Source organism: Centroberyx gerrardi, chromosome 16, assembly GCF_048128805.1.
Source record: "Centroberyx gerrardi isolate f3 chromosome 16, fCenGer3.hap1.cur.20231027, whole genome shotgun sequence".
Lineage (NCBI taxonomy): Eukaryota > Metazoa > Chordata > Actinopteri > Beryciformes > Berycidae > Centroberyx > Centroberyx gerrardi.
In genome coordinates this window covers 179,104-205,352 of record NC_136012.1, presented here as the reverse complement: position 1 = coordinate 205,352, position 26,249 = coordinate 179,104, and the positions used below count along the sequence as shown (strand labels likewise).

General features: G+C 41.0%; 1 protein-coding gene across 1 annotated transcript in view; it reads left to right on the top strand.

The window, feature by feature from the left end:
• The first annotated feature begins 8,496 nt into the window (after positions 1-8,496).
• LOC139914555 (PDZ and LIM domain protein 3-like) overlaps positions 8,497-26,249 on the top strand; it is a 45,206-nt gene continuing 27,453 nt past the window's right edge. Inside the window, exons 1-2 of the mRNA XM_071902896.2 lie at positions 8,497-8,734; positions 19,599-19,750. Coding sequence (XP_071758997.1) covers positions 8,642-8,734; positions 19,599-19,750 — 245 coding nt within the window. The 5' untranslated portion in view covers positions 8,497-8,641. The remainder of the gene's footprint in view (positions 8,735-19,598; positions 19,751-26,249) is intronic.

Here is a 26,249-nt window from a genome sequence, read left to right as displayed (position 1 = left end):
TTCAACTAGCCGTCGAGAAATTGCAACTTTCCTTCAATGCACTGCAACATGCTCTTATCAACCTTAAACTGGTACTTAAAGGATAAGGCTGGTGTTTTTTAATGCATTGCTTACCGTCAACAAATCCTATGAAAATAACAAAATCAACAATGTGTTTGCTCTACTCCCGTTACTTTCTGACTTCCCACGTACCGTTTTTAGCCGTCAACCCGGAAGTCATTGGCTCCAATTGTAAACTAAAAACCTTGAAATACAGCTCACAAATACATAGTTTCAATTTTTAAAATCGCTAACTGTTACCATGAAAAGTCAGGCTGTTGTAGTTATTACCAAATCAAATTCAAATGGGAACAAATTCTTCATTATGCTGGGGACTATTTTCGGTGCTACGGAACTACTTTCCTGAGATCGCAAATGTGTCTACAGCCGGCTTATTAAGTTGTTTGAGGAAAAAGTCGGCTGGCCCGGTGCATCGCGATGATGAAATATGCTGCCCAGAGCTCTTTGACGTGTTTTTAATCGTTTTTTTAATACAATGGAGTTCTATGGCTGCTGGGACATGGCTTCATTGGGCACCGGCTACATGGACGAGACTTGTTGGCAAAACAAAATCATTGCTGATTTTGTTATTTTCATAGGATTTGTTGACGGTAAGCAATGCATTAAAAAACACCAGCCTTATCCTTTAATGCAAATAAAACGAAATTCATGGTTTTCTCGAGATCCAGAGATATAGATTACAGTAATCTGCATATCTCCACTGTGAATGGTTCTAATATTGAAAGGGTCACAGTATATAAGTATCTTGGCATCTGGCTCGACGAGAAATTCACGTTTAAATACCACATAGGCAACCTTGTTGGTAAATTGCGACAAAAGATCGGCTTTTTGTACAGAAACAGAACCAGCTTCCCGTTGATTTGTAGGAAGAGGATCGTCAAAGCAGTTTTCCTATCAGTTTTGGATTATGGGGATGTAATTTATAGACATGCTGCTGCCTCCACACTTAGGCCCTTAGATTCTGTTTACCATTCAGCCCTTAGGTTCATTACTTGTGATAGCTACGATACTCACCACTGTATCCTATATGATAAGGTCGGTTGGTCTTCTCTGGCTGAGAGACGCAATAATCACTGGTATATGTTTATCTATAAAGCCCTTGTCGGAAAATGACCATCATATATCACATCCATGCTGCATTGGAACTCGGGTCCACATTTAACTCGCTCCAATGTCTGGCTGGCTCTTCAGGTACCTCATGCCAGGACCAATCTTGGAAGGACTGCTTTCAGTGTTAGTGCAGCAGACTCATGGAATATCTTGCAATGTCACCTAAAACTGAATACACTTGTACCTCTTGGACACTTTAGGAACATACTTAATAACCGTCCAATTCCTGCCTGTAACTGCTTTAACTGATTTTGTTTGTTTGATTTTGTATGTTTGCATTTTCCATGGTGTAATCTCGGCATCATTGTAAATGAGGGTCACCCTCAATGATTTCTCCGAGAATCTTAAATAAAGGTTGAATGAATGAATGAATTATTGTTGTTATTATTATTATTATTATTAGAAAAAGAAGAAGAGGAAGAAAAAGACATAGTCTAGCTCTACTGTGTAGTTTTTTATCTTCTTATTACAATGTTTGTGCTAATATGACAATGTAACTCATATAGGCTGCGAAATTTCCGAATGGCTGTTCAACAACATGGGAGGCGAAGACAAGATCAAGTTCGGACCAGGGCAAGGAGGACTATGACCATAAATTGTATCGTGGTGGAGAAAGACACGGTTGCTATCAGCACCAGGAAGGGTAAGTGTGACATCAGCTTCCTTCAGATGGTTAACACAATCATTTTGGTTTGTTTATAGTTGCCTATTGTATGGTATTAAATTTGAAATTTGATTTATGCCTGAAAAGGGGCAAGGGAGAGAAAGATGGTCTTCAAGCATGTACTAAAATATTCAAATCTTTACGATTGTAGCAACAGTTGCAAAGAGCAAAATGGTGCTGTCTTTGAGCATGACTCCAGCGGAGTCCACAGTGACAGTGACAGTCACAAAATGAAAGAAGAGTTCCCCTCACTGGAAGGAGGATTTACACTCTTACGCTGTGGTTCTGCCACTTCCCAACAACGATTGGAAGTCCTGCCTGATCATGTTGACTGCCCATGGGCACTCAAGACATGGGGAGGATTGAACAGGCCCTGCCTCTACTTGAGACCTGTGAGTGTTGTTTATTTTAGTGTTGTTGCTGGTAAATTGACATTCAGAACTGTTACCCAGTGAATATAATATTGGTGTTTTCCATATTGTTTGAACAGACGCAGTCCAATGGAATTGGTGAGTACAAATCAATCTCTTTTTTGCCAACAATGCACATACATGTAGTAATATATTTGTAATATATTTGCATGTGACTGGAATGGACAAGCAGATGTTAGCATTGATGTGCGTGTTGTTGATGCTTCAGACAGTAATAGTGCTAACAGCAATGGCAGCAACAGCAGCAACAACAGTGGCAGTAGAGAAGAAAGTGGCAGTAGCGTCATTCAAGATCAAGACATGGTATAATTGTGCTACATAATTCATTCTTAAGTTTGGTTAATTTACTATGCAAATCAAATTCAATGTGTCTTGTAAGACAGTGATTCTCAACCTTTTTCACATCAAGGACCCGTAATTTAGTCCACATTAGGGTTTTTGTCTCTCTGACCCAAATCTGAGAATATTTTTATTGTTAGATATGATTTTGGCCTGAATCCCATGACTATCTGTATTGTAGGTAGAGAGATAACAGTGAGACTATCATCAAAACAGTCATTCTTCTACATTCTCTAATTGTATTAACTTCTTGTAAATGAAATAATGCTGAAGTTTAACAATTCATCAGTTTGCTGGGGACCCCCAGGAACCCCTCAAGGACCCCTGGAGGTCCCCGGACCCCACGTTGAGAACCACTGCTGTCAGGTTTCCATGGTAGGATGTACAGGTAAATATGTTTGTGTAATGAAGTGAAGTGTGTTTTTAGCATAATTTTAACTTTTTTTTTTTTTTTATATTGCTTTTAAATACAGGATGCTCTTTGGATTGAATGGAGTGACCCCTCCTCTAACATTCCTGCCCCGCTGTTTGTCAGTCCTGCCTCGGCGTCTGTCAGTCCTGCCCCGCCGTCTGTCAGTCCTGCCCCGATGTCGGTCAGTACTGCCTTAACAGTACACTATACATGGGAGAGGAAGAATCAAAATCTCTGTCTTTGGACAGTCATGGTATGACCCTACTGAATGAACATGCTTATCTTAAACCCTTTACTCTTTACCCCCTCCAAATAGTTCCTATTTGGTTAACTGTTGCATTAACAATCAACCCATCATTGTTAAATCACATACTTTTTGTCACTTTTGTATTTCTCTTTGTATTTCTCTTTCCAGCACTGCACACTGGGCAGTATAGAGCAGTAGGTGCTATGGTGGCAGTGGCACTTGTCCACGGGGGGGTTTTACCCAGATTTTTTTCCTCCTGGCTACTGAAGCAGATTTGCTCCCTGCCCACTGAACCACCCACTGTGCAGGATGTGGGAGACTTGGGACTGAGGATGGCACTTGAGAGAGTAAATGAGTTATTAAGCAACCTTGTCAAAGAAAAGCCACACAAACATAAGTAATGTCATACTTTAAATTCTGAGTAGATGTTTCTAAAGATCCAAGGGGCAGGTAACTTGCTTGAGGCAAGAGAAGCCATTGCCAAGGCTACTGACTAACCATGCTGGGGGCCATGCGGTTTGTGACATCGTTGGATGGACGGGATGAGGTGGTGCAGGCAGCCACTGCTTTCTATGTAGATGGACGAGTGGAGCAGCCTCTCACTCAGTAAGTTGCTATAATATGAATAGTAGATAATAGCATGTTTATATTGCTATTGCAAATGTTCATGAAAAATTAACAAAAGAAAAAAGGACCGCTGCTTGGATGTCTCTAGTACCTTCCATTGGTGCTCTTTGGTGACAGAGAGCAGAGTCTTCAGTGGAAAAGAAGGAGGTCCAAGGCACTCAAGTGGATTTGGCTATTAAAAAGTCTTTATTAAGCTAGGCTAAAACATTAAAATAGTTACTCACCGGCTATTTTAATGTTTTAGGACTTGGCCCAACTTAAAAAAGGCTTTTTAATAACCAAATCCACTTGAGTGCCTTGGACCTCCATCTTTGTATATATATATATATATTTTATATAATATTCTTTCTTGAGGTTTAAGGAAGGACTGCAGATGCTTGGCCTACTGGACCTCATGGACCTCTTTGAGGTGGACATGTCAGGTCCACCGGGAACAGGGATATGGGCGGGTTCTGGGTTGGTGGAAGGATTTCCTCCTCGATGTTGAAGGCAATGCAAAAATATATTCTTTTTCACATTGAAGATGAAACTGACCATAAAACCTTTGATGTTGTTGAGTTTTATCAATATAATTCACACCCTTCTCACTTTTGTGTTTTGTGTTGATTGTGTGTTTCAAATGGTGAATTTGAAAATTTCACCTTGGCCCAAGTCCTGGGCTGCGGTCGAATTGTCTTTTTTGCTTAGGAAGGTTCCTAACTGAGTGAAATGACCCGGAAGTGGCAGCCATGATAAGAGCTGTTCGAATTCTCTAAATGCTAAGGAAAGGTGCTTCAATGCTTCCTTACTTAGCTCCTTTAGCATAGGATACACTGGACCATCCTTTACGAAAGGAAAGGAGATAATGCCGTCCCACAATTCCTTGCAGCAGCAACATTTAAAGCGACGCACCATTCGGCCGTTCATGAAAACAAACGATCATGACCAACAAGGGACGCAGATCATCATGCAAGTTACCATTTTCCATCTTATGCCATAACTTGCTAATGTGCAAACAATATGTTAAACCCATAGAGGCGAACTATGAACATTACGCTGCTGTTGTACTATGATCAAAATCAAGTTAACGTTGTAGCGTAACCTATGCTCAGTTTGCATTAGTTATTTCTTCATTCTGAGCGTTGTTGTATTGCCAGCCTTTAGGAATATCATTAATTCATTTTATTTCAGTCACAGATGCTGAAACCCTTCCCTTAATAAAGGCCTGTGTCAGCCATAACAACTTCAAAGCACAATGAAGTCAACATTTCAAGGTGTTTACTGAGTTGTGTGGTGGTTCTTAAGCTATTATATGCATAGGCTTATAATCAGATCATAATCATTATATTAACCATAACACAGAAGTCTGTCTTTCAAGAAAAAGGGATATAAGACGTTTTTAGCCAGATGATGTTTTTAATTCAACATGTTTGAAACTTGAATGAATGATGATATGTACAGTAGTAGATTTGTAGGCCTAACATGTTATGCCTATCTTGCATGAATTTAACAATTATTTTCATACAATCATACTAATTGGGATTCATGTCGATAAATATGAGTGGACAGGAGGGTGAGCGTGAGCAACCATTCTCAATGTGACAACCATTCTGTTTCACTTTTGTGACTGGTAGCCTATATTCCTTTTTTATTTCAATTCCAACCTTGGTGATGAAGCAATCTTTTTCACCGGGTTGTCCACGTTTATATAGCCTGCATGAAACAACACGGTAAGAACGCACGGGGCGAAGTATCTAAGATGCGCTTTTAGTAGTCCATCTTCGGAACATTGTAGTTTCAACCACGGCAGACCCACGTCATTAACATCTGCTGTCGCATAATTACGTAGCCTAGTGTAAGTGCAGTCGGATTCTCTTAGCACCGCGGTTGTCTTTTCCTAAGCCCTTATGAATTCTCCTTCACATCTTTCCTTGACCTCATGACGTTTTCCAACGAGGTCAAGGAAAAGTGGTTAGGAATAGGAGTTAGGACGTATTATTTTGACTATTTGACCGCAGCCCTGGTGTTTCCCTCTGGAGCAGACAACATTCCACCGTTGGGTTTCCCCACTAGGCCATCTCTTCACATGCATAATTGCCCTGCGGCTCTTGGTCCATGCCACTTATGAAGACTTTACCAACTTCATGGTCTCAGGGATTGTCCAGGCAGATTGCTTTGGGATGGCATAGCTGCATCTAAGTGTGTGTTGAACATTTGTTAATTTGTTACTGTGTTAATTTGTTACTCTGATGCACATTTTATACGTTTACTATTGCACTAACTGTGCCTCAATTACCAGGCAGTAGGTGTACAATTTCCTTATAAAGAATATATATATATATACATATATATATATATATATATATATATATATATATATATACAGTATATATATATATATATATATATATATATATATATATATAATATATACAGTGTTGGGGTGTACAGTGTTGTCAACTTAATGCCTTTGTTTTTCAATTTATGTAATCAGTTATTTGTTACTTGCATTTTGCTACTTTTATATTTATTTCTAATGGTTAAATGTTGAGATAGTGCAAATTAAAAAAATAAAAGTATTGCGCTACATGATGTTGTTGAAAGCAGACTGTACAGTAGGCTGGTGGCGCACAGTGGAGGCTTGTAGGTTACAACTCGCTTTCAGAATGAACATAAAAAACTGCAGAACTTAGAAATATTTACATTACTTTGAACTGATTGAAGAAAAGGACAAGAACATAATTGTTAACTGTAAGCTTATATTTCACTATCATTTGAATTGAAAGCAGTTGCGAGCGCTGTCTGCTCTTTATTTTGAGACCAGACATGATCAATTGTGATCTTACTAGTTTATTGTATATCAGTGGTAACCAAATAAATGAAAGCTAGGCAGTCAGGAAACGTTATTATCTGTGGTATTTAAGTGACGTTAGCCGCGGCGACACTGATCTGTTGTGTCTGTCCGTCTCTGTTCATTTCAATTCATTTTCAATAGGAGCTGTCTGTTGTCCAGACAGGACTGATGATGCGTCCGTCTCTGTCAGATTTCCATTCGTTTTGACGGACAGAAAGTTCAACCCAGTTGAACTTTTTCTGGACGGACGGATTCGTGGTGTTCCTACGTTTGTTTTGGAAAAAATAGTGGCGATCACAGACACAGATAAAACAGAGAAAGCCTGGTATAACATTGGGATGACTAGGTTTTCCAGGTCAGTTTCTTATTTAATTTATACTGCAGTCTGTTTCTTCTTAGCCTAGAAAAGTTAGGCTACTGTATTTCTGCCTCTCCCACCATGTTGACATTCCAAATGGACAGAAATCTATCCGTCAATAATTCTGTCTGTTTTCCGACGGATCATTGTGGCCGCAGCTAGTGGAATTCAACACGCGCCGTGGGCCTGTACAGGATCTGCCTTGTTTTTTCTGTAATGTATGGTTTAGGAGGACAACACTGGGATCACAATCAGTTTTTGCTATAAACAGAGGGGCGACTTCAGAATTGGGGATAGGTACCGGTGGACAAAAGATTTATGTCACGTCAGCCAACATGTCCTGCAAATTTTAACTCTCTAGGACATACGGCTGATTTTTTAAAGAATTTTTGAAGTTTTGATTTTAACATATATGGAGATGTGGTTATTTAATAAACCATGCGCACTTTCATCAATCACAACCAAATTTTATAGGTCGACTATGACATGATCCTAGAGCATGTAAACAAAATTTCATACAAATCTATATGGTAAATTATGAGTTATAAACTTTTTGCATTTGTTCACTCACTTTGTTCGCTCACTAGTGGTAGAACTCAAACTGCTTTCATGGGTGTGCTAAAGGAAACTTTTGGTTTGATTAGATGTTTGGTCAATGAGTTATGGCCAATTTTGTGTTAGGGCATGGTTCGTTAAAAGATCGTTGGTTGAAAAGCCAGGCCAAATGGTTTTGCTTTTCAACCAACAATGTCTTACCTTTATATGACTTCTATTGAGGATGGTCCCAAGATTGTCCACACCAAGTTTTGTGTGAATCAGATGAACGGCCTAGGAGGAGTTGCATAAAAAGTGATTTTTTAAAAATTCAAAATAGCGGAAAATCCAAGGTGGTGGACATTGAACATGATATATGGGTTGGACTCAGCAATTTTCAAATAATCTAGGGACACACAAATTTTCTCTCTACGACAAACCAAAGTTCAGAAGTTATTGGCCAAAACGTAAAGTTGCTTGTTATAGCCCCACCATTTGGCCAATATGTGTGGGATTGTTGCTGGGCTTGTTGTTTGGGGTCCAATAAACTTATCTCATAACTGATTCCTCCTGACACCTCCTTAAATACTGTGTAATCAATATCTTCTGTTCAGCATTTGGCAAGGATTGACCTTCCACTGTCCAATACTCAGAAATCCCACCATATTTAATTTTATTCAGAGCCACACATGATGAGCTCAGATGTCTGTTTCCTCAAGTCTGAATACAACATTTTTACAGTGTAGCCTAATTCGAGCTGTCAGAGGGCAGCACACCAGCCAATCAGCAGGGTGTTCTTGAAGAAGGGGAGGAGCTTAGAATGAGAGGGAATCAAGTTTTATCAAGAGTGAAAGACAGTCAAATAGAAACCGTGAGAGAGAGAGAGAGGGTAACAGGTGATCCATTAAAAAGCTAAGATTAAACACAGACTACAGCAGACAGAAAAAGGGGAGGTAAATCAGATAGGCCTACAGTGGACTAACTAGAGGAGGAGAAAAGAGAAGAGGAAAGTGAGAGAGAGAGAAAATGCCACAGAATGTGGTGTTAGAGGGGGGGGCTCCCTGGGGCTTCAGATTGAAAGGCGGAACAGAACAGAATCAGCCAATCAGCATCAGTCGGGTAAGTGATTGCCTGCCAAGTAGGAGTGACAGATGAGTTCAGATGTCTGTAGAGAGAGAGACGATGAGAGAAAGAGAGAGAAGGAGAGGTGGTGAGATGCCACAGCAGTGATATCAGCATGCTGCTAATAGACACTTAGACTTTCATATACTCAGGCCTGTTATAGAAACAGAAAGAACAGCTCTGCTCTCTGTTTACTAAAGTGATGTCTTTTGCTTGAATTGCATGGCAAATTGGTCCTTAGTTTTACATTGTTTTCATTCATTGGTATGCGTACAATAATGCGACTATTGCCAATACTCTCATTAAGACAACAGTATGATTAAGTTTGGGGCATTCAAAAACCTCAGGTGCTCTTGGATAGGGGTAAAGTAGTTCAAAGAAAAAAATGGGAAATTGATCCCAGACCAGGCACTCCTGAAGGTTTTAACTTTAAAAAGCCTTTATTAAAACTGTGTGTTCCTGGTCTGGGATCAATTTCCCATGTTTTTTATTTTAGTGTGATTAAGCTTTTGACGTGATTCTATAAAGTGACGTGGTTATTGCAAGTATTCAAATGGAATACTTGAAAAAACGACAGAACATGAGCTACAATGCTGACACATTAGCAACTTGATCACACTTAAAGAAATGTGAAAGAAATATGATGATGGTGTATATATGTTGTTCTGCCCTCCAGGCTATTACAATATTATTGTTATTTGGCACCCCCTGCTGTGTTTTTGTTGCGCCCGGTTGTATTTTTGGGCAATTTCCTGAGCAGACAGAAAATAGGAAGTCGAGGAAGCACATTGTACTGTAGAAGGTTAGATTTCATGTCAGAGACACAAGATTTAACCTGAAGCCATCCTGCTGTTTCCCCAGCGAAAGCATTGCCTATAAGTTGAGAAAGTATTGTTTAACTGTTCATCTTAAGGTATTAACAGGAATTTGGAGAAGATTTTATATTACTATTATTTTTATGTATGCTGCCTTTATGCTAGCTATACCGATCATTCGAGTTGTATCTAACCTAGACAGTCATATTACAAATCTTAACCATTTCATTTAATTCAATACTTTTTTGTGATCAACTTTTTATTTTTTATTTTAAAGAATAAGTTGGTACACATCTGTACAGCAACAAAAGCAAATATGTTCACAATATGTGCACCTCTCCCCCCAATCCCCCAAAGGTGCACATATTGTGCATGGTATGTGTAGTGAGTGACGTATTCCATGGAACACCATAAGCCTTCATTTATCATCGTAGTTGGAGATATTGGAAAAATTATGAAGCAGGTAAATTGAATGTACTACGTAAATCATTAAAAGAACGAAGACCAGTATTATCATAGATTTCTGCAAGAACACGTATGCCTTTATCTCTCATGCTGGAAATGAGAATGGGACAGCTCCTGAGAGGAGTGAATAATTATGAAAAATTGGTCTGTTTAAGTGCTATTTCTGAGTTGTACTAGTTTATTTTTCTGTTTTATGCCATACAGACAGAAGGAAATTAATGATAGGACCAAGGCGAACTTTAGAGTGTTTAAGTGGTAGAGCCGAGTAAACTAAATCTATTAATCTATGAGGGTGCACTAAATTTTCCTCTATCGGTTTCCAATAATATATATATATAATGTGGCAAGTCTAGCACGAGGAACGTCCCCCCCCCCCCCCCCCCCCCCCCCCCAAGATGAATTTGGAAACTAGTGAGTGAATCTTTTCCCAGTAGCTGGTGGGTTGTGGTAGCGGTAACATGGAGGAAAAAAAGTTGGATGTCCATTTTTTCTGTAGAGACACGAGACTGTAAAGAAATTTCCATATCAGCAGCTATGCGATTAAAATTACCCCAGAAATTCTTTGTGACTATAGAGTTAAGAGAAGGGAAAATGTAAACCCCCAGATATATACATTTGTTCATGGTAGGTATGTATACAGGTAAAGAAGAAAGAGGCATGTGGGAATTTAATGGTAATAAAGGAGATTTAGACCAGTTAATTTTATAGCCAGAATAGGTCTAAAAAGGTCAAAACTCCAGCAACACTTGTAGTATATAGAACAACTTTATTGTTAGACCAACGCTTTTCGGCTTGTGGCCTTCATCAGGGTCATAGCCAGAATAGGTACCAAATTCTTCAAAAATCTCTAAAATGTAAGGAATGGAAGTAGGCGCTTTGTCTATATATAATAAAATATCAACATATAAGGAGATGTGATGTCTAGTATTGTTGAAAACTATAGGTACAATGCAGGGGTGTTGTCAAATTTTCTGAGCGAGGGGCTCAAGAGACAGGGCAAATAAAAGTGGGCTTAAAGGACAGCCTTGGAGGCAGAAGCGCGAGATAGGGAAAATAGAAGAAGCACTGTTTCCTGTAATGATTACAGCTGGACTTGGACTAACGTGGCTACGACTGGAGAAAATGGCCCAAGACAGACAAGGGTGGAAACTGTTCATCAATGGCCTATGTTCCGCAAGGAATACAAAGGCTTAAGTAAGTAAGTAATGATTACAGCTGAGGGGTTATTATGCAGGATTTTAGTCATTTTAATAAAACCCTCCCTGAGTCCAAATCGACCTAAGACCATCCATAAATAATCCCACTCTGGTCGGTCAAAAACTTTTTCTGCATCTAAAGATAGAACGCCACAGGCTGAAGCAATGTCTGTAGCGGCATATATGAAGTAATAGACGACGCATGTTATCCGATGCTAAGCGCGTTTTGATAAATCCAGTCTAATCATAGTGGACTAATTTAGTCATGTGTGATTCCATACGCTTAGTTAGAGCATGTGCATATATCTTAATTTCAGAGTTCAAGATCGACAAAGGTCTATAATTACTACAGAGAGTGTGGTCTTTGTTGAGTTTCAGTATAACGGCTATTATGGCTGAGTTTGCAGCACTAATGAAAGAACCATTTTCTACAGAAGAAATAATTTTCAAAAAAAACTGTCCCAATTCATTCCAGAAAGTGAGGTAGAACTCAGGTGGGATCCCGTCCCAACTGGGAGATTTCCCCTTTTTCATCCCTATAAGGGCAATGTGTAATTCATTTCAAGTAATAGGCCTACGTAAATCCTCAGATTCCTCCCACGTGAGGGAGGGAAGGGCCGGATTGTCCAAGAAGTCCTTACACTTCTCTTTGTCTAAGGACATTCCTGAGGTGTATAGGGAGCGATAAAATGAGCTAAACTCTGAATTTATCTCCTTAGGGTCAGTTACTAGTTTTTCAGAGGATCTGATGGCTGTTATGCTAGAGTATTTCCAGCATTTGTGCAATGTCATGGATAAAAGGTGACTAGGTCTGGCTGCATTGAAGTAATAGTCAGTACCTGAAATGGGCCGGTACTCACCGGTACTGAGTACCGGCACTTCTGATTTTTGTCCACATGAGTAGGCTACCCTTACTTCTTATTGCGTACCGGCACTTCTGATTTTTGTCCACAAGAGTACCCTTACTTCTTATTCCGTACCGCCACCTGCTGGTACGCCTTAGTTGAATGAAGAGAGTATCTCCGTATGAAAAAAGTGCGCCATAGACTTGATAGGGCTTCATTTAAGGAGACAGCATCCTACAGACTGAAGGCAGCGCTCCGCTCACACACGGTGAGTTAAACTGCAGCCGAAAACAAAGATGCATAGATCAAATGAAGAGGTGTCACTCTGGCCCTAAATTGGCCTCTTGTAATTACGTGTTCTGCAATATTAAAACCATTCTACTGATGTTTTGCCCCGCAAAGGCAGATTGTAAAGAATATAATGGCTTACATTCTGACTTTGTGGGCAAAACGACAATGGAATGATATTAATTGTGTAGGAAAAAAAACAAACATTTATATTGTGAGCAGAGTGATGCCTCTTCACTTGATCTGACGGAACAGAGCAGTCAGTGGAGCACAGGGCCATTAAAGTGTCAATCATGAAGAAATTCATGGAAATCAAACGCCAATATGTCCAATCAACACTACTGGTCAGGTGCCAATAGAGAGAGAAAAGAAAATAGAGGATGTGCAAGCACAAATGAAAGGTATGTTATTGCACCAAGGAGGAATAAATGTACATAACAAGTTACATAATGCTAGTTTTCTTATATAATGACTGTCAACAACAGAAGGTCAATATTGCTTTGTTGCCACTACCTCCAAAAAGCACAGACAGCTCTGTCTGTCAGTTATATAAAGACAATATTGGCCTCTGTCTATTTGCATCAGTCTTCTGTATGCTTGTAAGTATGTAATCTTTCTCTGATGTAATCTTTCTCTGATATTATTACAGCACTAACCCAGCACATTTTTCTGTGTTGATTTTTTTTTAAATGGCAAGGTAGGTTAGGACTAGTTGTTTTGTAGCTAAACTGACTGCAGTCTTGTTTCATTTTCAGTTGGTTTTATTGTAGCATATATGCAATATTATATTTGTATGTAATGAAATGCATACAAAAATACATTTGAAGTGGGATATATTACCAAGATATGCATATAAATATAAATATGTCCAAGACACATGCGATGCTCATGTCATGCAACTGCTGAATTAGGGTACTGGCACCTTTTTTGGTCCAATTCAGGCACTGGTAATAGTTCTCTTCTATGGATATCAAATTCTGCTCTCGCTCTTAGGAGAGTAAGTAGTCTTGATTTAATCATTTGAATTTCCTTTAGCCTATCATTTGAGAACCCCAAACGTTGTTGTTCTAGTTCCAGATTGTTTAATAAAGATTCATATTCATGTATTTTGCCCAATCTGGCCTTATTAAGGTGAGATGAAAAGCTGATGGAGGTATTTTGAATACAACCCTTGATAGCATACCACAATATCCGTGGGTCATCAACACAGCCAGCATTCTCATACAAAAAGATTTTAAAATATCACAAAAACTGTTATTTTTAAGTACAGTTGTGTTAAAACGCCATCTAGTGGCTTTAACAGGAGTATGAATGAAAGTTATTTTAGCAATGACAATAGAGTAATCAGACAATGGGTTAGAAAATGTCTATAGACAGAAAATATGTCTATAGACATATTTTCTATATGTCTATAGACATATTTTCTCAGGTTCATAATATATTATGAATATGGCTGATATGATATAGCTGAGATAGTAGCTAACATAATCTATTCTGGAGTACATTTTATGTCGATCAGAATAAAAGATATATTGTCTGGAGGTAGGGTACAGGTTTTTACCGCACCCCGGGGGAGGGGGTAATATTCTGAGAAAAAACTCAGAAATTCTGAGATTAAACTCAGAAATTTGTGAGAAAAAACTCAGAATTTCTGAGACAGAACTTTTTTTCTCGCAAATTTCTGACTTCAATCTCAGAAATTTGCGAGAAAAAAAGTCATCTCCACACCACAGATACCGCCGAACATGAACACCACACGGCAGTGAGGAGGTACAACAAACATGGCATCAGGTAAATTTACCTAACTAAATAGTGAAATTAATGAATTTTTCTGAGTTTTTTCTCACAAATTTCTGAGTTTAATCTCAGAATTTCTGAGTTTTTTCTCAGAATACCCCCTTATTACCTAGATTACCCCCTCCCCCCAGCTGCAGTAAAAAAAAAATCTACAATGGCCCTAATACTCTTCCGTAGATAAGAGACCCTGGAAAGCATCAGTAGCAAGTTTCTGAGAATGCTGGTCTTGCTGGGTAGAGCGGTCAAGTATAGGATTGTAACGTTCATATCAGCGCCAATAATGATTGCAAGTACTTGCATACTAGACAGTAGCTCAACGAGACTATTATAGAAGTTAGGCTCAAATTGATTGGGGGCATATATAGAAATAACGTCCAGAGATTATAGTTTTAACATATGCTATATGTCCATCTGTGCTGCCATAGTTTTCTAGTACTGTCAGAGATAGATTCCGTTTAAGACTGACAAGAGAACCACAAGTTTTATAATCAACAGAGGCAGACACAGCAGCGTAATACAACTTGTTGGCAAAACGTTGGACATCAGAATTTCTTAAGTGGTATTCTTGTGTAAAAGCTACATCCACCTGATGCCTGCGAAGGTAGTCTAAACACGCAGCACGCTTCACAGGCCCATTTAAGCCGTTCGTGTTCCAGCTCACTATATTTATACTAAAACTAGTCATAGTCCAGATTGGGCAGAGACTGAAAGTGTTACCTCTTCAAAACCTATATAAAAAAAATTAAGAGATCTGTTACCCCTCATCCCCCAGTCGCCATTAGCCCATAAAAAACAAAATCCCCCCCAAAAACTATAAACAATCCAAATAAGCATCCCTATACATTCCACTGGAAAGTAGAATTCCCCCCACCTCGCCTGCTCTTCCCCCAGCCAAAGTGGATGCAACCGCACACTGACAACATACTCACATCTTTATTTTTTTTATAGCATTTGCAAAATGCTATAAAAGGAGCGAACAGCACGTTTTGCTTGTTGCTTCCTCAGATTCACTTTACACGAACATTTCGGCATTCATCTTTTTTTTTCTTACCTGAATTTGTTCTTTGATATGATCAAAACCTACGTGTGGCTGGAAACGTGTGAGGGCAGATAAGCTGAAGAGGTTTCTAGAAAGTTTTATTCTATATGCAAAGTCACTAAGTAATTACAGAACTCATATTAACAACAAAATGTGTTATATATGATATATATGTGATATATATGATAATAACCATATTAACAAAACTAGGCCTATATGAACTAATTCATAGGGAATTCTACTCAATTGGAAACATGTTAAGATGATTGATTAAAGTGATAAATTATGATATAAAGACCCATGAGCGTGCATTTGCTGTGCATTGGACTGAATGAAAGTAAATTAACCAGAGTCTCAAGGCGAACTAGTTTGTCTCTAGGTGATAGAGGTTATGCCTTGACCACATGACTAATGACACCCCTGATCAACCCTCAGACCCCTCAGAAGCGATCATGTAATTATTGTACATGCACTCGCTCTGCCACAAAGCGCACCATACTGTGCTGGAAGGCTATTGGATGTGCTTGGACACCGCAGGAAGAAAGCTCCTATCAAGCTACAGTCAAAACCAACATTATTATAATATAGCCTTAGATCTGAACTTACAATCTGATGGTGATGCTGCTTGAGTGTCCAACTGCGCTGATGACTGGACACCTGACAGCGCAGTCGCTCCTATTATTTATTACTTATAGCCCTAATCCTTTTGACAGAGCCCTGCCCTCCACCTGAAGCTAATAAACTGTGCCTATTTCGAGTTAGGCAATGGCCTATGCTTTTTAGATTTTTCTAACTTCAAGGTATGTGTTTCTGGTGTTGCAGCATTGACAGCATCAATCATTTATTGCCATGTTTTTTTTTTCTCGGTTGCTGTCACTCCACCGCTTACACAAAAAACTTTTGAGTTTTTTCCAATATACAAACGAAAAAATACTAAAAACAAAACACATAAACACCCCCCACCACTCCCACACCAACAAACAAAAAGCCAAATTACAAATCAAGTGTATAACATGGATGACTGTTAATTGTCCATGCATGCCAGATTAGTCCTTGTCAACAGTGTCCACCAGATCCAAAATTGTCCTGAAGTCAGAAACCATACGCAATCAAGGTCAGAGGATGACCAGTGAATATGCAATGATAAATAAATACAAAGAAGTAGATTAGATCGAGTTAAGCAAATTAAATGCACAATGGGGCATACTCATCAGGGAACATATACAGCAACACATACACAGAGCCCACACATCAAACACCCCGCCCCCTAATATGGGCAACAAATGGTCGCCAGATCTTCAGAAACCTTGAGTGAGTGTTACACGTTACACTCTAAATATAAACAGGAAACCATGTCATTGAGCCAATTCTTGAAGCAAGGAGGAGAGGTTGATTTCCACTCTCTCAAAATAACCATTTTAGCTATAACCATGCCAAACATGAGAGCCTGTTGGGTCTCGTATGGTAGCTCAAAGGCACTCTCAGAACATTCAATAATGGCAAGAACACAGTCAGGGTTGATTTGCTTACCAATTATTAAACCATTGAAATAATTCCTCCCAAAACTCAAGCAATTTGGGGCACGACCAAAAAAAAGTCCCATCTCCCAAGTTACACTTGTCACGTGGCTGAAATAGAAGGGTAAATCTTATTCAGCTTGGCCTTTGAAAAGTGGATGCGATGCATAACCTTGAACTGTATGAGCTGGAGCCTAGCGGTCTTTGATTCTATCTAACCCTTCTTCCCAAAGCTCATCAGATATCTCAGAACAGATTTCCATACTCCATGCCTCCTTGAGATGGTTAGAGGTGGTCACTGTGAAAAGATCAACAAACTGTGACACTAAGTGTTTTAAGGTAGGGGCTTGAGACATATGGTCGTAAAAGACATGCTGCATAGGCAACGTGTCAAACTGAGCCAAAGACTGCCTTACAAAGTTTCTGGAAAAAGTGACTATGAGCACACCAGATTTTCCTTCGGGATCAATAAAGTATTTATCTATCTATCTATCTATCTATCTATCTATCTATCTACAGTTAAACCTGTAGATGGTTCTCTACGCTTGCATTGGCTTGAGGTCCTTCATTCTGGTTTGGGTTAAAAGAGTGACGAAGCGGAGAAATCCTCAGCCGTTCTCAGGTTCCAGTTCTGAGACCGGTATGTAGAGTCTATCTCTAGGATCGGTTCACAGGAGTTTGAGCATCACCATGGTACATGGTACATGGTCACCATGGTACATGGTGATGCTCATAAGAATGTAGAAAGGACAACTGATGTTTCCGTTTAAGCCATTTATTGCCACCATGCACACATGTAGACCAATAGGAGATGATGAGGCTTGTGACGGTTATGTTTTTTTTATCACGCACAACCATAGGTGTGTATCTGAAACACAGGTACAGAGGGCCCTCACATGTGGTTAGTGTTGCTGCCAGCCAGAAGAAAGGAAATGGGCGGGATATATAGAGTAGGCCATGATTAGGAGTGAGTGTGGTCAGGTGAGAATTGGCGGATCCACGCCATGGAAGTAGGCGGAGGATTGCTGAATAGTATGGCTCTATTCTACACCGGATGTATCTCCTATATGTACAAAAATCTATTATCCTACTGCATCAGTACGAACATTCTGTAACACACAGATTGCAAATGTAAACATTGTAGATGTGAGGGTAGAGGTGCAAAAATATTTCTCTGGAATTTAATTACATACCCTTCAAGTAACATTAACATTAAGGTTTGAACTGTAATAGGAGAAACCTGGGTTCTATATATGGTATCTATGACTAAATGATGGAAAGGAAGACTTTAAAAATGGTCATATCCAGTTTCCGCCCCTTTCCCCCACCTGTACCAAATCTTTCACACACACCAAACCTTATCCTACAGAAAGGATTAACGGGATGTATCAATTGAAAGGTTGTATATTTATGAACATAAAATCACTGCACTGTATGAATTGTCAGCTTTAGTGTAGTAACCCAAAAGCTAGCTTTATCAAAAGATAGATAATTGCTGGTTCTTTCAAAAAGAATGTAGAACAATGTCCTCTGGTGACAAAATAGGTAACCCAGTTAAGGTTGGTTCACCAAGGATTTGGCGAACCGATCTGCATCAGTTGGGGTGCGGATGACCTTGACAGTGGAGTGTAATCAACGTGGAGTTTGGCAGGGAAGCGTAGTGTGCACTTGGCTCTGTCAGAGTCTTCCTCACATTGTTGAAGGCCTGTTACTGTGCTGCCACCGCAGCAGTGTAGTCTGGAAATATCGACTCTTTAGCCCCTTGGTAGCAAAACGGCACTTTCTGATGGCTGAGACGGAAAATAGTGGCCAAGTCTTGGTCGTTATGGACCCTGGCGATGATGACACGCGGCCATTCATCTGTAGCTGGTTTGGGTCTCAAACTGCGGTGGGCTCTATCAATTTTGACTGGCTTGTGAAAATTGTCCTTACCAAGCAGCTCCGGTATCAGCCACGTTACAAAATCAGTCGGGTGTCCATTTTCCTCCCCCTCCTTGATACCAACAATTCTGATGTTCAGCCTGGAGCGCCCCTCCAGATCATTCATTTTAGCCCTAAGAGAGCTATTCGCTATCTGTAGCTCCTTGCAGGTAGCTTCCAGCAACATGATTCGACCGTCCACAGCCGTGACTGCCTCATCTAACGTGTCCATATGGTCCTCAGCCTCTCGGAGTTCCTTTTGAAGGGTAGTTAGACACGCTTCAATTGAGTCAAACCGACCCTCCATTGATTTTTTCATGTCATCCAAGAGTTTGAAAACTTTGGTTAGCTCCACTCCTGAGTGGAGCTGCCATTATCATCTCGTTGCTAGCTGCAGCTGGGCTATCATTAGCCAGACATTTCTGAGTCTTATCTTCGTCTTTCTTGGGTTTCATGATCAACAGTTACAATGGATGTTACAACGCTTCTTACAAAATGTTCAAGCAAAAATAAAGACTGGTACAGTAGTTTTGATTATATCTTGGAGAAAACTAAACAGAGCTCAGGAAAAACTTGACTACTCCATTACAATGCACACGCGTGCCCTACCCCCCACCGCCCACCACCTTACACTTTTAAAAGGTAAACTTTTAAACAGTACACGTTGTGACAAGTCTATTAATGCCACTAAGAGCACACTTAAAAAATGGGAATATGTATACATGAAATCTGAGTACTCCTCATACGTTGCTGTGAGCATACAGAGCATACTGGCACTAACACAATCAGTGTATGGTGTTTAACATATGGCTATTTATATATTATTACCATGTTATTTGCATTATTGTCTTAATCGCATTACAGTTGTATTTTTTGTGTGCATGTAAACGCAGTCAGTCAAATCTCGTCTGTGGTTTCAGTGTGTTCTGGCCTCTGCCATGTCTTAAAATGTGGCAAACAACTGAGTTCTGTTTCCTAGGTAACACCTGGCAGTAAGGCCTCATTGGCCAATCTGTGTCCTGGTGATGTCATCCTGGCCATTGGGGGCATAGCCACAGAGGTCATGACCCTAGCCGATGCCCAAAACGCCATCACAAGCTCCACCCACCACCTCAGCCTCAAGATACAAAGGTATCTATCTATCTATGATGAAAATAACACAAATCACACTGATTCAGCCATCGTCCAATTCTTTGTTCTCTTTAATAAAAATGCAGCCTGGAGAGAAGTACACAGCAGTGGCAAGTGCAGTTCTCTGACTAGTGAAGCAAACAGGTTAGATATATATGATTTCAACACAAGGAGTATGTGAGGGAATACGGGGGGTTAAACAGCTGAGGTACTATGGCAATTTTATCCACAGTCTGTCTATCTATCGATCTATTGATCTATTGATCTATTGATCTATCTATCTATCTGTTGGCAGCTGGTGAATAAATTGTGCAGCTATGACTGAAAGTTACAACTAAATATAACTTTATAGTTCTCTCCATTAAAGAGTAAATCAATACTAAATCACATGGAGAAGAAAATTGCTGCTGCACTGCTCTCTATGGGTTGAAACTTTAAAGCATGTTGCACTTGTCAAGTCATGTTTATATATATAGTCCTTTATCACAAACATGTCTCAAAGGGCTTAACATACCATTATATACAGTACGTCATATACCATACTACATCATATACATACTACATATACCTCATATAAAATACACACACTCACGCCTAGGGTAATTTAGAGTGTCCAATCCACCTGACCTGCATGTCTTTGAACAGTGGGATGAAACCCACGCAAACACAGGAAGAACATGCAATCTCCACACAGAAAAGACCAGGACGGACATTCAAACCCACAACCTTGTTACTGTGAGGCAACAGCTGTAACCAATGAGCCACCACACTTTCAGCCACACCACAATCAGTGATGTCAAATCTGGTATTTTGCCTTTGACGGATGATGCCAAACACCTACTTTGACATCACTGATTGGGGTGTGGCCATAACTGCAACATGCTTGAAAGTTTCAATCCATTAAGAGTTTAGAGAGTTTTCTGCCCTATATTATTTAGTGTTCATTTACTCTTTAATGAAACGCAAAATGAATTACCATACACATTATTTGGATAACTTACTGCTTTCTGGGTATTCATGACTTAAGATCAGGGATTTGAACTCACAATCTTGTACTTTGTAGACCTGTGCCCTAACCACAAGGCCACTGGCTTTGGTGCATCAGAATGGGGAAACAAAACTGTAGTAACTCACGGGAGGCTTCTTTCTAACAGGGAGGAGTTTTATTTCGCTCATGGATAGAGAAGTGGGTAGCCTGGTTACAACACGGCTGCATTACTTAGAACAACAACTTTTCTTCTTCTCCATGTTACAGAGCCCCCTGGTGGACTAACATTCAATACACTCAATTTCACATTACCACATCCCTCCCCCCTTAAGCAATTCCTATGCATCCAAAAGGAGCATTACAACAGTTTTTTTTTCTCTTTTGTTTTTCTTTTCAGGTGCCCACCAACACTACTAATAAGTCCTCTCTTAGTTTAGCTGAAAGTCTTTAAGGTAACTGGGCAACTTAGTTTCCCTTTTTGACTGTCTCCTCACTGGACTTGTATTTGACACAGTCCCTTGGTCTGTCTCTGATTGTCCTGCAGCTTCTGTAGCTGCTGGCTCCTCCAACGTGCCACCACTGAGCACAACATCCTCAACGTCCAGCAATGTCTCTTCCTGTGTTGCAGCCTGACTAAGCTGAGTTGTCTCAGTCTGTCGTCTCTCGGTGCCTTTGTCTGGTGCTGAGCATGAATGTGGTCCACATGTCTCCTCACTACTCTCCCATCACCCAACATCACTTTATATGATAGTGGTCCTGTCACAGACTCTATGATTCCCGGGATCCACTTGGGTCCAAGACTGAAGTTCCGGGTCAATACTGAGTCTCCCATTTTGAACCAGCGTCCCTTTGCCTTTTTGTTGTGATCTCTTATGTCTTCCTTGTTTTTCCTGCACTTTCCTGTTTAAATCCGGGTGGATTAAATCCAATGTGCAACGTAGCTTCCTCCCTAGAAGCAGCTCTGCTGGCGACAGACCCGTTGTAGTCTGAGGAGTCACTCGGTAGCCAAATAATACTCTGGCTACCTTGGCTGTCAGCGTGCCTTCTGGACATTTTTTCATCAGTCTTTTAAATGTTTGTACCCCTCTCTCTGCTAACCCGTTGCTGGAGGCATGGTAGGGTGCCGAGGTCACATGGCGGATACCATTCTTACTCAGGAAATCTTTGAACTCTGTGCTGACAAAACAAGTGCCATTATCAGACACCAACAATTCAGGCAGTGCATGGTTGCTGAAACTGGTACGCAGGTACTCAATTGTTGTGGCTGAAGTGGCAGAGTTCACTGGATACACGTCCATCCATTTGGAATGTGCATCTATGAGCACAAAAAACATCTTTCCCATAAACGGTCCGGCATAATCCACATGAATACGACTCCAGGGCTTGGCGGGCTAGTTCCAGGGGTGTAAAGGAGCTGGTGCAGGAATATTTCGGTGCTCTTGACATATTGTACAGGCCTTGACAGTATCCTCCACGTCCTTGTCCAGCTTTGGCCACCATACATAACTCCTGGTCAACGCTTTCATTCTGGACACTCCCGGGTGGCATTGATGAAGCTGTCTCAAGACATTTTCTTGGCCTGGCTTTGGCACAATCACTCTCGCCCCCCACAACACACACCCAGACTGGATACTGAGTTCATGTTTCCTCACTGTATAGGGCACAAATTCACTCCCTGTTAGTTCTGATGACCAGCCTCTGTGTACCATTTCCCGCACCTGCGAGAGTATTGGATCCTTATCTGTCCATACTTTCACTTGGTCAGCAGTCACTAGTGTAAAGTCAGAGCTCTCCAGCATGAGAACCCTCTCTTCTGGCCCCTCAAGGTCAGGTTCCTCTGGTAAGGGCAGGCGGCTCAGGGCATCCGCATTGCTGTGGTATTTTCCTTCTTTGTACACTATTGTGTATTCATAGGCTCTCAAGGTTACGGCCCACCGTTGGATCCTTGGAGATGCCATTTGTGGTACAGCTCGCATCTCACTGAAAAGTGACAACAAGGGCTTGTGATCTGTCACTATGGTGAACTTCCGTCCATAAATGTACTTGTGAAAGCATTTGATTCCAAACATCACGGCCAGTCCTTCCTTGTCAAGTTGTGAGTAATTTTTCTCTGTTGCATTGAGTGTCCGTGATGTAAATCCTATTGGTCTTTCAGTTCCATCTGGCATGCGATGTGACAGCACTGCACCTATTCCGTACGGTGATGCATCACATGATAACACAATGTCCTTCTCTGGGTCATAATGCACCAGCACCTCAGCTGACTGCATCATTTCTTTTGACTTTTCAAACGTGGCCTTTTGTGCCTCTCCCCACTGCCACTTTGTGTCTTTTTGTAGCAGTTTGTGCACTGGAGCAAGGACAGTTGACAGACCTGGCAGAAACTTGTTATAATAATTTAACAGTCCTAGATATGCCTTTAGCTCTGTCACATTTGAAGGTGTGGGTGCCTCCTTGATTGCTTGCACCTTCTCATGGACTGGGTGTAGTCCTGTTGCAGCCACTTTATGACCTAGAAACATCACTTCCTCACTCATGAACAAGCACTTGGTCCTCTTGAGCCTGAGACCGGCGTCCTTTAGCAGCTGCAGCACTGTGGCAAGAGTCTGAAGATGCTCTTGGTCGTCTTTCCCTGTGAACAGGATATCATCCAAGAAAATGGCCACACGAGGGATGCCCTGCAGCAGTCCTTCCATGATCCGTTGAAAAATAGCTGGGCTAGACGATACTCCGAAAGGTAGCACCTTGTAAGTGAACAAGCCTTTGTGTGTGTTTATGGTCACATACTTTTTTGCTTCCTCGTCCAAAGGAATTTGGTGATATGCGTGACTCAGATCTAGTTTTGTGAATTTCTGTCCACTTGACAGCTGGCAAACAAGTCCTCAATTCTGGGAATTGGATACTGCTCAAGTTTTGACACCTGATTTACAGTCAGTTTGTAGTCTCCGTACAGCCGAGTCATCTGGTTTTAGGGCCGGAACCACGGGCGCTGCCCACTCGGTATACTTCACAGATTCAATTATCCCCTGGGCTAGGAGACGGTCGAGTTCAGCCTCAACCCTTCCTCTCATTGCATATGGGACAGGTCTGGCTTTAAAAAACCTGGGGGTTGCTTCCTTATCCACATATATCTTAGCTGGGGGCCCTTTGAATCTCCCTAGCTCCTCTTTGAAAACCTCCTCATATTCCCCAAGTACCTCTGTTAAGGTCTCTTCCCTAACATGGTGGATTTGGGGTTCTGGTCTCCACTGTAAGCCTAGCCTCCTAATCCAGCTCCTGCCAACCAGACTAGGGCCTGTCCCTGCCACAACTACCACAGGTAGGTTTGTTATTGACTTTTTATTCTGCACTTTGACCATGGCTGCTCCTAAAACATTTACTCTATGTCCTGTATATGTTCTAAGTCTCACTCTGCATGGCCGTAGTTCTGGTACCTCTTTCCCCCATAAAGTTTTGTACACAGAGTGGTTGATCACTGTTACCCCAGTCCACTTCAAACTGCATTTCAGTCTCATTAACTGTCAGTGTCTCTACAAATGGCTCCTCTGCTGGTATGTCTATCACCTCCACTTTGTACAATGTGAACATGACCTCATCTGTGTCTATGTCCTCTGTTTCGTCCTCCCCCTGGCTAACATAGTTTGCTCCCTGAGTTTTCACTTGCTTACTTGTCTGTTTTACTCCACTCCGTTTAGCTTTTGCTGCACTAGCTGAGCCTTTTGATCTGCACACTTTCTGAAAATGGCCAGTCCTACCACACTTGTGACAGGTTTCATTAATAAACCTACAGTCCCCAGCCCTGTGCTGCTCACTCCGACACCTGTAACAAGCCTTACGCTGGTGCTTACTGGGGCTCTGCCTTGCCGACATTTTGTGCACTGCCTGAGGTGCCCTCGCGTGCGAGGGTACAGATTCCAGTGACTGTAAGTCTTTCACGTCCTTGGTGGCTGTCTCAATAGCCTGGGCCAGCTTCAGTGCCTTGTCTGACAACAACCACCACTGTATGCGGTCATCTCCGATCCCACAAACCAGTCTGTCACATAGCATTTCTGATAACTTGTCTCCATAGTTGCAATCTTACGCTAATTTCCTCAGCACAGCGACATATGCCATGACTGATTCTCCAGGCTTCCTACCTCTTGAGTTGAATTTATAGCGCTGCACAATTTCGCTGGGTTTGGGGTTAAAATGGTCCTTCAGCAGCTTCACAAGCTCATCAAACGTCTTGTCTCCCGGCTTCGCAGGGCTGACGAGATTCCTCATAAAACTATAAGTCTGACTGCCCACTGAACTGAGCAAAATAGCTTTCTGCCAACCTGCATCCGTTATCGCATTAGCTTCAAAAAAATGGTGGAGAACCTCACAATATTCCTCCCACGTCTGGGTTTGGCTATCAAAAGGAGCAGTACTTCCTACCATGGCTGCCGCCATTTTTTACCGTAAGCTTGCTATTCACACGGTTGCCGGTATCTTCTTTTTTTTTCAAACAAATGTAGCTACTTAGTAGTCCATCTTATGCATTCGTGCGTTTTCCCACGAGGCATTCCACTGTAACTTTATCCTCGTCGCCATTTATGTAGTAACTCACGGGAGGCTTCTTTCTAACAGGGAGGAGTTTTATTTCGCTCATGGATAGAGAAGTGGGTAGCCTGGTTACAACACAGCTGCATTACTTAGAACAACAACTTTTCTTCTTCTCCATACCTGAATCCCAACTGGCTACAGTCTCCATGTTACAGAGCCCCCTGGTGGACTAATAACTATTCAATACACTCAATTTCACATTACCACAAAAACAAAAGTTTTGTGACAGTCCAACCTATGTTGAAAGCCTCAGAAACTGTATTAGTGCCCTCCATTAATCAATTTAAACATTAAAAGAATAGTTCACCCAAAAATTATCTACATTACGTCATTATCTACTCACCCCCATCCCAGTAGAAACTCGGGTGAAGTTTGTTTCGTCCATACAACAGTCCCTGAGCTTCCCAGCAGAACTCTAGCAGCCTTCTCCAAAACAACTTAAGTTGTTGGGGACCTGTCTTCGGAGTTTAAAAAAATAACAGAAAATAAGCATAAAATGACTACATACAGCTCGTCCAGCATAATCCAAGTCTCCTGAAGCCAAATGATCCCAAAGTGACTTGAAAAGATGAGATGTACAGCTCGTGAAGGCTCGGCCATACACACTCAGCTCGACAAGGATGCCGAGAACTCGCAATCTCTCCATACTTCCATGTTTACACTGCTACTTACACTGTCTGGACAGCGTTTGCATTACTACAGGACGTCAGGTAATGTATTTTTGCCTGAATGAAACAGTAATTTCATTCTCTTACCCTATGAAATTTATTTGTGATTATTACAGAGTGCTCCTTCCGACGGGAGTACTGTTACCAAGCAAAACACCACCAGTTTTTCTGCAAGCTACCACATCCTCTGTCAATTGTAGAGCAGGTTAGACGTTGACCGTGGCTCATCGCCGCATATTCCTCTCTCTGCCTTATCTGT